At 53.6% G+C, this 15303-nt stretch overlaps 1 protein-coding gene across 1 annotated transcript; it reads left to right on the plus strand.

Moving 5' to 3' along the window:
* The first annotated feature begins 883 nt into the window (after window positions 1–883).
* On the plus strand, window positions 884–14846 carry PLPP7 (phospholipid phosphatase 7 (inactive)). The gene is made up of 2 exons (XM_075054709.1): window positions 884–1523; window positions 13981–14846. The coding sequence occupies exons 1-2, from the start codon at window positions 1073–1075 to the stop codon at window positions 14343–14345; spliced, it is 816 nt and encodes a 271-aa protein (XP_074910810.1). The 5' UTR covers window positions 884–1072; the 3' UTR covers window positions 14346–14846.
* The last annotated feature ends 457 nt before the right edge of the window (window positions 14847–15303 follow it).

The following is a 15303-nucleotide window of genomic DNA, read 5'->3' on the forward strand; positions in this document are numbered from 1 at the left end:
CAGGTCTTCCCTGTCCTCTGCAGGAGGACTTCCCAGGGCCTGGCATGAGCCCACGGCATCCAACCCCCACTGCGGGAAGCCTTCCTCCTCCCCGTCCCGCAGTGCCAGCTCCCCTGGGGCCGGTACCTGTGCCGCTGCTCACATCCGCAGCTCCGGGACGCGGGCATCGCCTGTCACCTGCTCTCAGCGTGGGATCTGCGATGCTGGATGACACGGCAGAAACATGTGCGGTATTGAGGCCACGCTCAGCGCTGGGGGCAGGGGGATGGGAATTCATTAGCGGTGTCTCTTCTAATCAGGAGGCAGGTGCTGCTTCTCCTTGGGTCCAGGAATGAGGTGAGCGATGGAAGTCGCCGCAGGGGTGCACCCTGAAAGGGGAGAGAGGATGCGCCTGGTGCTGTTTGAAAGGAATCCGAACCAGGGCGAGGAAGGTGGCATCTAGGGTGCCCTCGCAGGGGGCGAGATGTTGCAGAACAAACAAATGGAGAAGATACCCAGGGAAAGCCCCTTGGGGGGAAGCCCCCGGGTGATGCCCAGCCTTGGAGCTTGCAAAGCCAGGTGGCACAGCCCACCGTAGGAGCGATGCCAGCTGCCGTGGGGAGGGGGGATGCCGTGATCTCCTCCAGCTCTGACTCCGACACTGAAATGTGAATTGTAGTGCAAAAAACTACATTTCCCAGTTTCCCTTGCAGCCCAGGGGAATAAGCAATTGGAAGATTTAAATAGACCAGGCCAGAAGCAACCAACCTTTGGCACAACGCTTTTCCCTCCTCTTCTTCCAATCTATTGGCTGTTTAACCTTTTTCCCTGGCACTGGAGTGGCTGCCAAGCCTGGCATTAATTTTCCTTCCAAGCTTGCTAGGCCCATGAAGTAAACAGCCATGTGCATTCCTTACTCTATATTTAACAGCTGCAGTCTGTGCTGGGGGCAACTGCAACAGAGGGGAACCTTTGTAGCTTCCCAAATTCACGGCTCGTGAGGGTGGGAGTGGGGGAAGCTTTCTGCAGGGAGAAGAGGAATTTCTCTCCTTCCCGGTGTTTGCAAAGCAGGTTGCCTTAGAGAGAGACTGCAATGCCAGCATCCCAGCCGCGGTCCAGGGCAAGAGACAGGAACAATGTCCTCAACCGGGCTGAGTTCCTCTCCCTGAATCAGCCCTTGAAGGGGAACCAGGAGAGCAGGAGCTCCGGCAGAAAGCAGAGCGGCCAGGCCGGAGCAGCTGGTGCCCAGAACAGCAACCCCAAGGAGCGGAGGCAGTCGCAGCAGCTGCCCGAAGAGGACTGCATGCAGCTCAACCCCTCCTTCAAGGGAATCGCCTTCAACTCCCTGCTGGCCATTGATATCTGCATGTCCAAGAGGCTGGGAGTGTGTGCCAACAGAGCCTCCTCCTGGGGTGGTGCCCGCTCCATGATTAACCTCCTGGGGATAACGGGGCACGGCATCCCCTGGATTGCGGGTACGCTCATCTGCCTGGTGAAGAGCAGCACGCTGGCAGGCCAAGAGGTCCTCATGAACCTGCTGCTAGGTGAGTGGCAAAACCTCCTTCCGCACCGGGAAAGCCCAGCCCTGGTCACAAGGGACAGCGGCACTGGGACTCCTCCTCTGCTCCCAGCCACCGCTGTGGTCAGGAAGCAGGGAGTGACCTTTAGGGTGGATGCTGCACTTCTTGGCCATCTCGGTCCTGGGTACCGCGGGTGATGGATGTAGCAAAAAGTTGTCTAAGAGGGATGGAGTAATCCTGGGAGGCGGCGGCAGCCGCGGAGTAGGGGCAGGTCCCCGGTCCTGCATGGGGTAGGGTTGTCCAGTCAGACCAGGGAAGGGTCTGGGATGTGCAGGTGGATACCAGCAGCGATGTCTTTTATTTAATCTGTGGTCATCTGCCCTGGTGGTGGGGATAGGTGGGGAAAACACAAAGATTTTAACCTTTGATATCTGGATCAATTCCTGAGGATATCCATGAGAAAAAAAGATTTCCATCCCCTCACCACCTTCTTGAACGGACCCTGGCTCCACGTCTCAGCCGCCGCGTGATGGAGTCCTGTCTCCTTCCCTGCTGCGGTTTGATCTCGCATCCTCCTTCCCATGAGGACCTTTCTTGCTGCTGTCCCCATTTCCATGAGCTAATTTGACCCAGAGGCTGTGCGGACGGGCTGGGATCTTTCTGTCTCTCCTTTCTCGTGCGGTGGTCGGTGTCCTTGTTTCTGGAGGTTGGGACGCGTTAAAGGAGTTGCCTTCTCAGCTGAGCAGGGCCCATCCCACCCGTGTGGACCAATGTCCCACGAGTGACCAGGCTGAGCTCTAGGCGTGACTTGCCTTAGATCCTGGCTCCAACCCACCCTGGCCACGTCTGCCTGAGGACCTTGCTCTTCTCGCTCTTCTGCCTTTGGCATGGGGTCCAGTTATCATATTTTTCCTTGTGACTAATTACTGTCTCATCTGGCCATGATCCACCCTAGTGTTTCACCCTCCCCCAAAAACAGCAATCGGAGCTCCCGCTTTTGGTTGGTAAGAGAAACTGAAAACATTGGATTTAGGCCTTTGCTTCTCAGGGAGCCTTTTGAGGGGAAATAGGGATATTTTATTTCACAGACACCTCAGGAAAGGGACGTCCTGTCCTCAGGGGCCAACTGTGATGCGATACAGGCTCTGCAACATGGCCCCAGGTTTGGGGTTTTTTTTTTTCACAAGTTCATCCTTTGGAGAAGGCGAAGATTGCGCTGAACTGGCTTGAAAAGCACAGTGTTAGCTGCCTTTTCTCCCCTCTGCCTTTGAAAGAGACTGTCCTCGTGCTGTGACATCTAATGAAGGGAGGCCATCGCGGGGAAGAAGCCAGAATAGCATCGGCGTGATGCAGAGCCTGCCGACGTCAGCAGTTCTTCCAGGGGCTCCTCGGTGTGCTGGGTCAAGCTCTCACTGAGAAAAGAAGCTCCATTTAAAAGGGCACGAGGATGAAATAGTAGGTGACTAACACCAACCGGCACAGTTTCCAGATGTCTCTTGACCCGAGAGCCTTTGATGGTTCTGGAGCCTGAAAACTGACCTCTTTGACTCCAAAATATTTGAGATCCTTATAAAGAACTAACCCCACCATTGGCTTAAAAACAAGAAAGTTTTTCTCGCCCTTCTGTTGCCATGTAAGGAGGCCAAATGCAAAGCCACCTCCAGGTCGCCTTGAAACTTTGATTATCAGGCGGTCGCTGGGAGAGCTCGGCCCCGCGTCACTACCCGCATCTCCAGGTCTCCCGAGCTCACGTGCGGTGCCTGGGGACAGCTCGGGGGGGTTCTGAAGTCTTGCTTCCTTGCCTAGACACACTATTCCCATCGCTCTTGTCCGCCTGCCAAGAAAGAAAATAGTTAAACTGTGTGAAGGACTAGTTCACGCCGTGACTTGGTGGCTCCGTAGGTCTGGCAGCCTCCAAAGAGCTCCACTTTGCCCTCCAAGTAGACAACATGGACTGGTGGGACTGGCCAAGGTGCCCTGGGCCTCTCTTGTCAGAGCTTCCTCGGCAGGACTTGTGTCACCCCACAGAGAAGGTCCCAGCTGTGAGCGTGGCCTTGGTTTGATATTTAAGATTACAGTCAGGAGCTCCAAATATCCGAGTAGCTGCTGCCGTAATACCTGCCTTGCTGATGGAGGAAGGAATCTGGCTGGGGAGCGTGGGGCTGGTGGACCTAGACAGATCCCATGAGAAGTGGGGGGTCTCACGAGTAAATAGGAAGGGTATGGCATGACTACTGCCTCTGGCATCCTTGGTCCCCCTCGCTGCTGCTTTCCTGTGGGTGAAATCCATCAGGATGTGGTGTGAAGCCTTTATGGGCAGGGACGGGTCAAAGGGAAGGGAACCTCCTGGTGCTTCCCTGGTCTCCTGGGAAGAGGGAAGTTGGGGGTGTCTGTGGCACCCCTTCCTTACCTCCCCTGGCTCTCCTCCCTTCCCCCTGCTTGCTGAGAGTTTGATACATCAAGCAGCATTTCTGATGCAGTCTCTGGGCAGGGAGCCAGCCCATCATAGAGCACTTGTTTAGGATTTGCAATCAGGCTTTCAAGGCGAGGAGACAGGAGACTGCTGAAATGGGACTGGGAACCTGGCAGAAGCACCACTGCAGATGGAGGGGGGGCACTTGCGCCTGAGGAGCTCTTGGCAGGAGCTTTGCCAACACATGGGAGAGCATTTCGGGTGAGGGGCTCTGACCCTGGGATGCTCCATCCATCCCAACTGCAGATGTTGATTAGCAACCCCAAGCAATGTTTTCCCTCCATGTTTGTCATCTGTGATGGAATTTATTGATTCTCCTTCTCATTGTAATCTTTACCAGCAAATGCCAAACAGCCAGAGAAGCATGCTCACAGCCTGTTACTGAAAAGATGGAAGAAATCAGATATCTGTGCCCACTGTAAAAATCCCTCTGCCAGAATGTGCTTTCAGGAAGACACTCGCAGCATTCCCAACCCTGGCTGTTGAAGAGTCACGAAGAAAGTCTGCACCCCCTGGCCAAATTGAGAAAATCATAATTGAGGAAACCCCCCAGTTTTAGAGTTCATTTTATTTGTCTGCCAGTGTTGGAACGTGTAGGACCGTTCAAGCTTTTCTCTGCAATCACAAGGATATCGTGAAAACTGAGGTGCTTGGAAAGTCATTTGAACCTTGCAATTGGGCTTTCAGGGGGAAAACAGATATAAAACTTTCACTAAAATTCCCAGATCTGCTTCAGAACCAGACAGAAACTCCATTAAACCCTGGGGGAAGCAGTACCTCGGTTTCTGGTTCTGATCCATCTGGTGAGGATGTGGATCCAAATTTAGTGATTCATTGACTGCAAAGCCGGCAAAGAACATTTGGATCATTGATCTAACCCACGGCAAAATACAGGCTGTAGCACATCCCTTAATTTATTCCTGTTCAATTTGTTAAGGGAAAAAACCCAAACACTCAATCTGATGTACAATTGCAAGTGAGGGTGAACTTGTCAGAACCATTTCTGTATTACTGCAGTGGCAGGTATTCTCACAAGCGCCTTGCTTTTAGTTTGACTCTTCTCTTCCCTTCATTGCGTCTGCGTACCCTTGTGTCTTCAGCTGAATAGCTCTTTTAGCCAACACCTCTTCTGCCTTTCAATATTTTGGATAGTGCTCAAGTCATTTCTTCACCTCCTATTTATTAAGCTAAACAGATTGATCTCGTTAGACTGATGGTCTTTCCAGGTCCAGGCACCTTCTTACTGTGACGGGGATGGAATATGCTCATCTACCCAAAGCGGTCACTCCGGTGAAGTCCACCTATTGTGTTTAGAGCCAGATTGCCACCTTGTTTAGTTATCTGCAGCCCAGCCGTGTGCCTTTGCTGTCGGAAGGTATCTGCTTGGTTAACCCTTGCACATAAAATACCTATTTGTGCTCGGTTTGAAATACCAGCCATTAACTGGTCCTGCTTTGGTCATGGCTTTCTGAAATAGGTATTCAGACTAGGAGAAGAGAAAGCCCTGGTCTTCTTTGCCTGCTGTCTCAGTGACACAGGTCCCAGTCCTCATCCATCACCAGCTGGCTCTGCATCCCGCTTCCCATGGGCGGGTTGGCTCTTTGGTGCTGTCACTAAGCATTTATCGCCATCAAGTAAAGCAATGCGGCAGGGTGTGGACGTATCATCGCGAGCAGCGTGGCAGGCTGAGGATGGGTGGCTTGCCCCAGGAGGAGGAAAGGAGGGGAGCCCCCGGTCGCTCCTCCACTCCTGAAGGTCAGCAAGAAGGCAGTTCTTGCTCTCTCCAGACTTCTCCCTGAATACTGACCTAGCTTTAGTCTGACTGGGAACCAAGCCATGATATTCTGAGGCATAGTCCCCTGCAGAGCTGTGACTTTATCCTGAGCCATATATATTTATTAAAAAAAAATTAAAAAATTTATAAATACATATAAATGACGAAGACTCTGCAGTCCCACCCTGGCAGCTTCTAAGCAAGACCAGATTGGCAGGAAAGTAGTGGGTTAGGAAGGAAAGAGAGCAAGAAATGCCTTCGCCGGACCCCTCGAGCGCCCGCCGACCCTGCTCTAACAATACGGAGGTGCTTCAGGTATTGTCATGCTTTTCTTTGGAGTCCACGTGGTGAAAAATCCAGATAGTACAGCCCGTTGCTGGTAAAGGTCACTGAGTAGATTAAACGCCCAGGCAGTACAGACAAGCTCATCCTGTCAAGCCTCAGGGCTCGGCAGCCCAGACCCAGCAGAGAGGCCAGGGAGTTGCACGGCAGATGGATCAGTCCGTATGCAGCAGAGCTTGCTAAGCCGAGAGCCCCAGAGGTGGTTTGGGGCCAGATGTGTCTATTTTTTCCCCTTTCATTTTCCTACTGTGAGGCTGGGGATTTTCTGAGCTAGGCAGGGCAGATGATGTTTCGGCAGGGAAGGGGAGAGCAGCTCGAGGGCTGGCACCCTGCGTGAACCAGCCCCTCCGTGGAAAACCTGGCACACGGAGGAGGTTCAGCCCCTGTCCCGCTCCCTTCCCAGCCCTGCCAGTGCCCACCGAGATCTCAGCAAGTTTGCAGCACATCTGCCTAGCGAGGTGGAAACGTTTAAATGTCAAGTAACCCAACGTGAGTGACCCATGGTGGGTGCCGGGCAGAGGGAACAACACAGATGCCCACTCCCTGCATCCAGCATCTAGATACAGGTCCAGCCTGGCATTAAATATTCCTCTTCATCACATCAGGCTGCTAATCTGCCTCTTGTTGTCCTGCTCAGATATAGCAGTTAAAATCCCTGGTCCTTTGGTGGGTGCCGTCCTCACGCTTCATCCCTTCACAGCTGATGAGCTCAGGCATCTCTGAACAGCAAGAGATGCCCAGCTTTCCCGGCTTCCCTGCCCCCTTCCCTTCCTCGCCTGCTTCCACTATAGCGAATATATATTGTTCACTGCAGGGCAGGCTTGCAAGTCTGCAGTGTCCCTTCAGATAAAGGACAGTCGGTGACAGGCTGGGACCCATTTGACCGTGGCTGGAGCAGGCGGGGGGTTATTTCCAGGGACCCGCGTAGGGTGTCTATCAGACCCATGGTCTGATCGGCCCCTTGGTTCTGGGCGGTATCGAGGAGTTCGGGTCCTGGCCGGCCGTTTGGTGCTGAGGATGCTGTGAGCCCTGCAGCCATCAGCGTGTAGCCCTTGGGGAAACTGCAGTAAGCTGAAACCCAACCCTCGCGCAGAGCGAGCAGGCGAAATGTTCCAGAGCCTGAATGCAGAGTGAAAGAGAAAAGAAGTGCGAGGGTTGTTGAATGGGAAGAGGGGGAATAAACATGGGAAATGAGTCATCCTTATGTCTGTCACTCCGGGAACAGCTTCCCAGTGCCCCTGCCTGGAGCTCAAAGGGGACAGTAGCTGTTTCACTCAGGCAGAGCCAGACCTGTCGGAGAAGCAGAGCCAGGCTCTGGCCCAAAGGGAGATCCCGAGACATGGGTGAGTGTGTTTGCCTCTAACGCGCCTTGACAGGAGCAGTGGTTGGGAAGAGGAAGGTGGAGGAGTGCTGGGCAGCGAGGTGAGTTGCTGGGAGGAGCGGAGGGCAGGGAGAGCCCGTTGGGTATCCTGCTCCGGGCCAGGCTTGGTGGAGGATGGGGGTGGGAGAGAACTGGCTCTTTTTCCTTCCCTTGGAAGAAATCTCCATGTTTTCACCTGGAACGCAGTTCTGGCCTCGCTCTCCATTTCTGTCTATACAGGGATGCTGGCAGACATGCCTGATCCAACTCTAATGCCCTGTGAGGTGTGATGGTTGGAGGCCCTCCGAGCACCACCGAAACAGCCCCAACTTTTTTTTTTTTTGCCCATTTGCCTTATTGAAGGCAGCGGGGGGTAAAAACAAGCCTAAGCAGCGCTAGGTCTGAGCGAGGAGCCCAGCGTTTGTGGGCTGGGACATGCTGTTGGTGATCAGCCCAAGGCAGTTTTCTTCCTCCGGCTCATCCCGTACGGTGCCGTCGTGCTGGTGCGTGTTGCAGCGCGTGGTTCTGGGATGCGCCGATGTTGCCTGCACCGCTGCCGTAGCGGACGGGGTCGTTGCAAGCTGTTGGAGCCCTCTTGGGAGGCAGCTGAGCCATCCTGGGGGCTGCGCAGCTCATTTTCCCCATCAGCACGAGCACTTTTCGCTGCGCTCACCCTCTCGCCCATGTCTCGTCCCCAGGCCGTGCCGGCCCCCAGCGAGGCAGCCCGGCTCAGTAATTGATGCCGAGATACAAATTGCCCGGCTCCCAGGAGCACAGGATTTCCGAGGGGAGAACTTCGGGCAGCCTGAGTTTGCACTCAGGGCTGTTTCTAATCATCTAGGATATAGCAAGTCTATTTTTAGTTGTTGCTTGGGATTTTTTTTTAATTAATTGCACAATGCTGCTTTCCACCATTTTTTCACTTCCCCATGACCACTTACCCCACGCTGCTGCTTGTTCAGCCAAAAAATAACCTCCCCCCAAAACACCGCAGTGTCTGATTCATTGGTTCTTCAATGTGTCATGCCATCTGTGCCTTTTGTCAGCTTTTACACCTAATGGTACCACATTTGGGGAAGAAAATGGAGTAGAGGAGTTCACTTTCAGAGGAGTGGACCTCTTCCAGCTGCCACCAACTCCACCGGAGAGACGGTGAAGATGCTTTTGAAACCTGCATCTTTCATTAATGTCAACTAGTCAAGGCTGCAAATGGCTCGTTTTCCAGGTCAGGGAGCCTAATGCCTGAGGGAGACTTGGGAAGTTCGGAAGCAGTAGGAGGGGGCATGTAAGTAAAAAGAAAAATGGGAAAAAATTACAAATTCTAATTATGGAGCAAAAGAAACTGTTTCCTGGAAACGGTGACATTTGTCCAGGGTTCACTCCTGAGTGAGGCTGGCTAATCTGGGAAATACAGGACCTTCAAAGCCAGCCTTGGCCCTACACGTGGCCCCAGCAGCTGTGGCGGGGAGCACATGCCATCTCAGCGGGCTTGGTGTGGCCTCCAGCACGGTGGGACCCGAGTCAGAGCAGGCTGCAGGCTCTGAAGCCCAGGCAATGAGTTATTGCCAGCTTGGCTCTGCTTTAAAATGGGGCCGGGGCTGGGCAGAGGGGGTTGTCCGATGCACATCTGCTCCCACGCTTGGGTGCCTCCTGAGCTCATGGGATGGTCTCGCTCTTTGTTTCTGGGCATTTACCTCCCCCTTTTCCTCTCCCTGCGTGCTCGGTCGCAGTTCTGGGAGACTGAGTCCAGCCTGTGACTCTGTTTCTGATCCCGATCTCACAAGCCGCGCTCTGGAGAGCAGCCTTGTCTCATCCAAGCAGCCCCGTGTGCGGGAAGTCATGTGAATCGTGACTGCAGGAGCAGACGAGGCCAAGGGCTTTTTTGGCTTTCTCCTTTTTTCCTCCCCGCCCTGTCCCCAGCACTGCACCCAGGTTGTTTTTCAGCTGTGGTTTTGATAACATGTTTATATAAACATCTCGGCCAGAATCCATCTTCGTCCCTGGAGACGCTGCCCGGCTCCGACCTGGGGCAGGCGATGCCCCCCGCGGGTGCTCGCCCCATCCTCAGCCTCTTTCAGCTCCCATAAGGGATGGTGGCAAAGATGGCACTTTGGGTGCTGGGACAGAAAGGACTTTACAGTGACAGGGGATGTCCAACTGTTTCGACTTCCCTTAAATACCAGCTTTGGGGTTTGGCTTGGTTCTGCTGCGACGATGCTTCAGGTTTGTCCTTGTGCCCTGCCTGCGCAGGGCTCGCCTCTCCGCTCGCCTCCACTCTTAATGGGCTCCTAACATTTGGTGGTAGGAGCAAGGCAGATAATTGTTTTCCTTTTCTTATTAATAGATATAAAACGTCTGCCCAGGGGGCTCACTTTCAGCTCATTTACTGTGCATCTCATGCCAGATGTTGGCTATTTACAATACCAAGGTGATCTCTGATGCTAAAATTGTCGCAGGCAGACAAGACTTGCTCCTTGGTTTTGCACTTTAAGGAAGTTTTAGATGTTAATAGAGCTTTTTGCGATCAGATGGTTTTGCAGTGGAAATCTGGAGGATTGTTTCCCTTAACACCAGGTCAAAGGGGAAATTCTGGATCTTCTCCAGAAAAATGTGAAAGGCGCGATGGGCAAGAGCTAATCCTGCCTTTGCTCTTTTAAATCCAGTGCTACCTGGATTTTACACCCAATGCTGCTTCTGGTTTAAATCCAATGCTACTTGGATCTGGGGGAAGGACATGATGAATAAATGCTTAAAATTAAAATGTCTTGCTCCTCTCATCTCACCCCTTGGTCAGGTGGCACTCTGCCATCTCTGCTATGCCTCTGACAGCCCCGTCTGTCTCCAGAGAGCGACGTTGTGCAAGTGCAGGCTGGTAAATCAGCTGCAGGCTCCTTTCTGCCGTCTCTCCCGGGGCTGTATTTCCTCCAGCCATCAGTCTGGTCAGCCTGAAGGATTTGCACGTCTCTGAGTTAGGGACAGGGGAAGGGCAGACCAAAGGTGACGATGCCGGTTTGCGGGTGGCTGGGGCTGCGCTGGCTGGTGCAAGGCTACCGGGCTATCGGATGGAACCACTTTGGTAGCCAGCAGGCACCTTTCCCAGTGCAGAGACACCCTGGACCCACCAAGGATGCCTATAAGAAAGTTAACCCCTTAGCTGCGTAATGCTGGCATGGATGTGCCCGCCTGAGGAGGGAGGATTTGGTTTGCATTACGGGGGGAAAAAGCAAGCGAGCCGAACTCCAAGCGGGCATGTAGGTCAAGGAATTGCAAGGGAATAGGGCCTGGGCTGCTGAGCAACGGCACCGTCTGTATCTGTTTCTGAAGGATGGGCCGTTGGCAGGACTGTCGGCAGCAGTGCTGCGTGCTGATTCACTCTGGCAGTGCCTGGCCGCAGGCACCAGCAGCAGCAGCAGCAGCAGGAGGAGAGGGCAGGGGTGCAGCGTGGCTCCCCGGGGGCTTTGCGGGGGCTCTGCTGAGACTCGGAGCTGGGCGAGGGTTGGGGGAGCCCCCCATGCCTCGGGTGCCATTTATTTCATAAATAAGTTGCTTCATGAAAGGAACAGAAAGTGCAGGGGGAAGTGACAGAAAAAGCACCAGACGGAGGCATCTTTGGTTTTTTTTTTTTTCTTTTAACAGCAATTTAACCCCCGGTTTTAATGCTGTCGTGCCTTCAGATCTTGAAATGTGGGCAAATGAGGCTTTCTGCTTTCTGTGCATCACTTGATGAAAATCAAACCTAGCAGTACTGAAAGCCCATTTTATTCATCTTCTGAAGGAAAGGATTATTAAAACAGCTCTTTGGCTTGTTCTCCATGCCCTGAACACCTCCGTGCACATACGCCTGCATCCCTCAAGTTGCCCTGACATCACCTTTGACCATAAAAGTACCTTGTAAGTGCAAATTACTGACGGACAATGGTGAACACCACGCGTCGCTAAAGCACACAATGTTTGCGCTACTGATCTACGGGTGGATTTGGTGAGGAATGGTCTGTAGCGGGTATACTGAGCACCATGGAGGAGACATTGGGGATCCTTCGAGGTGCCCAGACTGGTTTCTGAGTCCTGGCTGGGCTCCTCAGCAATGCAGTAAGTTGCTGACTTCAGCAGGAGCAGCTTGGGCCACAGTCTTCTCTTGGCAGCTCCGGTGCATCATCTCTCAGAAACGAATGCGTGAGTCCGGGCTCCCGAGATTGCGTCCCAGAGGCTTCGGCTTTCGCCCAGCTCTTGTCCAGGGTGAGATGGGACTGATGGGCAATGCAGCCGATGAGGTCTGAAAATCAGCTCCTGAAGCACTTTGCTGAGTCGGAGCTGCAGGGGGTCACCTTGGTGGGGTGAGGAGCTGGGCTGGGGGTGATTTAGGAAGCCCAGCGTGAGCAGAGCCGTGCGGCTGCCTGGCCGCAACCAGACAGCCCCGTAATGGCCGGCCAGCCCCGGTGCTTCGTTACCCTCGGCGGCTGCAAGCCGTGCTGACGACATTCGGCCTTAGGAGGAAACCGCGGTGAGTGGCTGCTCCAGGGCTCTGCAGCCTGTGTTTGAAATGCCTCCCTCCCTTTCTCCCCGCCACCCCGGCCAGCCCCTTAAAAAAAATAGCAGCAAATCTCAAAATGCAGAGAACGGCTCTGCTGAGTGCTAGGGTCCCCTGCCGTGGGCTGCAGACCTCCCCCTGCTCTCTCCCGGTCTGCCGGTCCCATCAGGCAGGCTCCGTGCAGAGCCCCTGGATGTCCTTGTCCTCCTAAACCCATCACCACCGCTCCAGGGCCGGCGTGGCGACCAGCCTCCTGGCATCCCCCTGCCACCTGCAGCCTCGCCGCCTCCTTTCGGATGCCACCTATGAACCTTGCCTTCACGTCAGCCTCCCACTTCTCCTTGTGTTTAAGCTGGAGTCCCGCTGCTGCCTGTGCTGCCGTTCCCGCTAACGAGGAGCTGGTGCCCAGAACTTTTCCTCTGCTCCGTCTCCCCTCCCAGGAGCGGCTCGGGCAGGACCTGGTGGGCAGGAGATCCAGGGAACGTCCTGCTGTCCCCCTTCCCCATGCAAGATGCCCTGCAGACGAGGAAGAAAAATAGCTCTCCCGTAAGGAGAGAGTTTGGCCAGGATAAATATCAACTCCTTCCCAAAGCGATGCCGGGGGCTGGCTGCGCAGAGGTGGCACGCTGTGCCAGGTGGGTGAGCAGAGCCGCTGTGACAGCTCCTCGCTTCCCAGCTCCTGCCCAGGAGTCGCTGCCTGCCTCCGACGTGCCGTCTCATTTCCCGTCCTCAGCGCCGCCGCGCTCCCAATCCATCCTCCCGAAACCTTGTCAGCTCTCGAGGAATGGTCTTTATCAGGGCCCGAGAACCAGGCAACTGGCCTCTCGCGGTCCTGCCCAGGGAGCGGGCTGTGCTCGTGATGCTATATATTTCCTTGTCATTGCTGTGAGGAGCTGAAATCAGCACTCTGACCAATTAGGAGGGCTGGGGAAAAGCAGATGAGGGGATTAAAGAAAAATAAAATCGATGCTAGGAAATAGAAACGACAGTACCTGTCAGCTGGGGCCAAGGAGGTGGGATGAAGAGGAGGATGATGAAGACAAGTGCTGATGGGTTTCACTCCCGAAGCAGTTAGGGAAGAAAGGTGATTTGGCATTGAGACCTGCAGCTGCAGGGATGGTCCCTCTGCTGCCACAAGCCTGGGTTTGCTCGGGCTGGGAGGTGTGTTACCCCCCCCCACGTTTGTGCAGGGAAGGGGGTGCATGGGGTGACTCACAGGGAGAAAGCCACAGGGAGCGAGAGGCGAGTAGAAACAAGAAATGGCTCGTGGGTGTTCAGTGTTTCGGCAAAGGAGAGGGACAGGCGGGGGACATCTAGGAGGATGTCGCCCGCCCTCCGCTTCAACACATCGAGGTGCTATTTCTAATGCAGGAGCCCTTTTTCTTTATTGCATGGCTTTCCCACTGGCTCGCTGCCTCTTAATGCTCTTTTCTTAGTGAAATCCGTCAGTGCGGTGCGATCCTGCTGGCTGGCTCTGGGCAGGGGAGAGGTGGTGGGCTTGGCAGAGGACAAGGGACAACACCAGAAAGTGCTGTGGGGCACTTTTCCTCCCATCGACTGCTCACTGCAGCCCGGTCACCCCGGCACAGAGCCAGCGCAGGCAGGGGTACGTCCTTGCTGCACAAGGTTTCTAAAGCATGGGGTGGAGGACAGAAACAGAGACATCCAGTCCAGTGGTTTGAGGGCCAAAAGAGTTTTAATTTTAGCTTTACCAGTTGCTATCTTTCTTCCCGAGCGGATCGCTTGCCTCTGTGGTTTGGGTTTCTCATCTGTGAGATGGCGATAATGGTACTTGCCTTCTCCGTGGGTGAACTAGGAGGGTTAATTAATATTTGGGTGGTGATCTGAGGATGGGGGGAGCTGTGTGCACCTGAACTGTGGACACCTGGCTGGAATTGAACCCAAACCTTGATTTAAAGACAACAACAATCCTTGAATGTTCTGCCTTGAAAATTGCCGTTGACGCTGCTTCTGACCTTTCCCTCCTCATCTCCCCTTTTGTAGCCCTGCTTCTGGACATCATGATTGTGGCTGGTTTGCAGAAGTTGGCCAAGCGGAAGGGCCCGTACGACGTCACCCCTGGCTTGTTGGACTACCTGACGATGGACACCTATGCATTTCCAGCCGGGCACGCCAGCCGAGCGGCCATGCTCTCCAAGTTCTTCCTCAACCACCTGGTCTTGGCCATCCCTCTCCGGATCCTGCTGGTCCTCTGGGCCCTCTGCGTGGGCTTTTCCCGTGTCATGATCGGACGGCACCACATCACAGATGTCCTGTCTGGCTTTGTGTTCGGCTACTTACAGTTCAGGCTGGTGGAGTTGATGTGGATGTCTTCCAACACATGTCAGATGTTGATATCCATCTGGTGAACACGGAGGACTCGACGCCTTTCCACTGGAAACTAGCAGATACTTTGAGTCTCCTTCCCAGTATTTTCTACATGTTGTTTGTTGGAAGCAGTTGTAACTTCCTTGAGTAGTGGCGTTTTTTAATGTTGCTTCCCCACCTGAAAAAAAAAAGTTTCTTGCAATGGATTGGGTTTTAGCAATCAAGGGCCATACCTGTGTTTTGGCCATATTCTCAAGCCGTGTTTGGACAGCAACCTAATTAAGCTTTAAGGATGAGAGAAATGAGCTACATGTCTGCCTAGTTTGAGTGGTTCACATCGGCACCTTGACATGTCCTCGGGATGGGCAGCGCCTGAGAGCTTCCTGAGAACACATTCGTTAACTCTTTTGAGGCTAAATGATTTTGGCCACAGTGCTTTTTCTTTTTGTAAGCCCAGCAGTTGTGTCTTGTACAGAGTAAGGACACTGCTGGCACTTCACAGATAATAAATAATCACAAAAATCCTGCCCTGTTTGGTTCTTATCATAAGGAAAGGGACAAAAGCCAGTTCAGTGTAGCTTTGAGATACGTGTTCAACTTGGAGCAGGTCCTTCAGTCTTGCTGAGTGAGGGGATGCAAACGATCCTTTAAATGGTTTGCTTTGGATGGGGTGGACCTAGATGGGTGCTCAGGACACTGAAGGTGGCATGCTGAAGCCAGCCTTTCATCTGCTGTTCAAAAATCTGCTCTGTGAGGGGGTGTGGGGGGGGGTTGGTCTGGTAAAGGACAAATACACGTTGCCCATTTTCATCCTAGTAGGAAGTAATTGAATAGGCATTGTGCTGGATCGTGGTGATTTTGCAAAGCAGGTCTAGATACACAGCAAAGAGTCTTTTTCTCTCTCTTCATGGCCATGATTTTATAATTATGCCAAATGATGCTGTAGATGGGAATTTCCCAGGTAAGTCTTGTACAGCAGTGACTGTTTTCTGGTACACC

The sequence above is a fragment of the Buteo buteo genome, chromosome 23, assembly GCF_964188355.1.
Source record: "Buteo buteo chromosome 23, bButBut1.hap1.1, whole genome shotgun sequence".
NCBI lineage: Eukaryota > Metazoa > Chordata > Aves > Accipitriformes > Accipitridae > Buteo > Buteo buteo.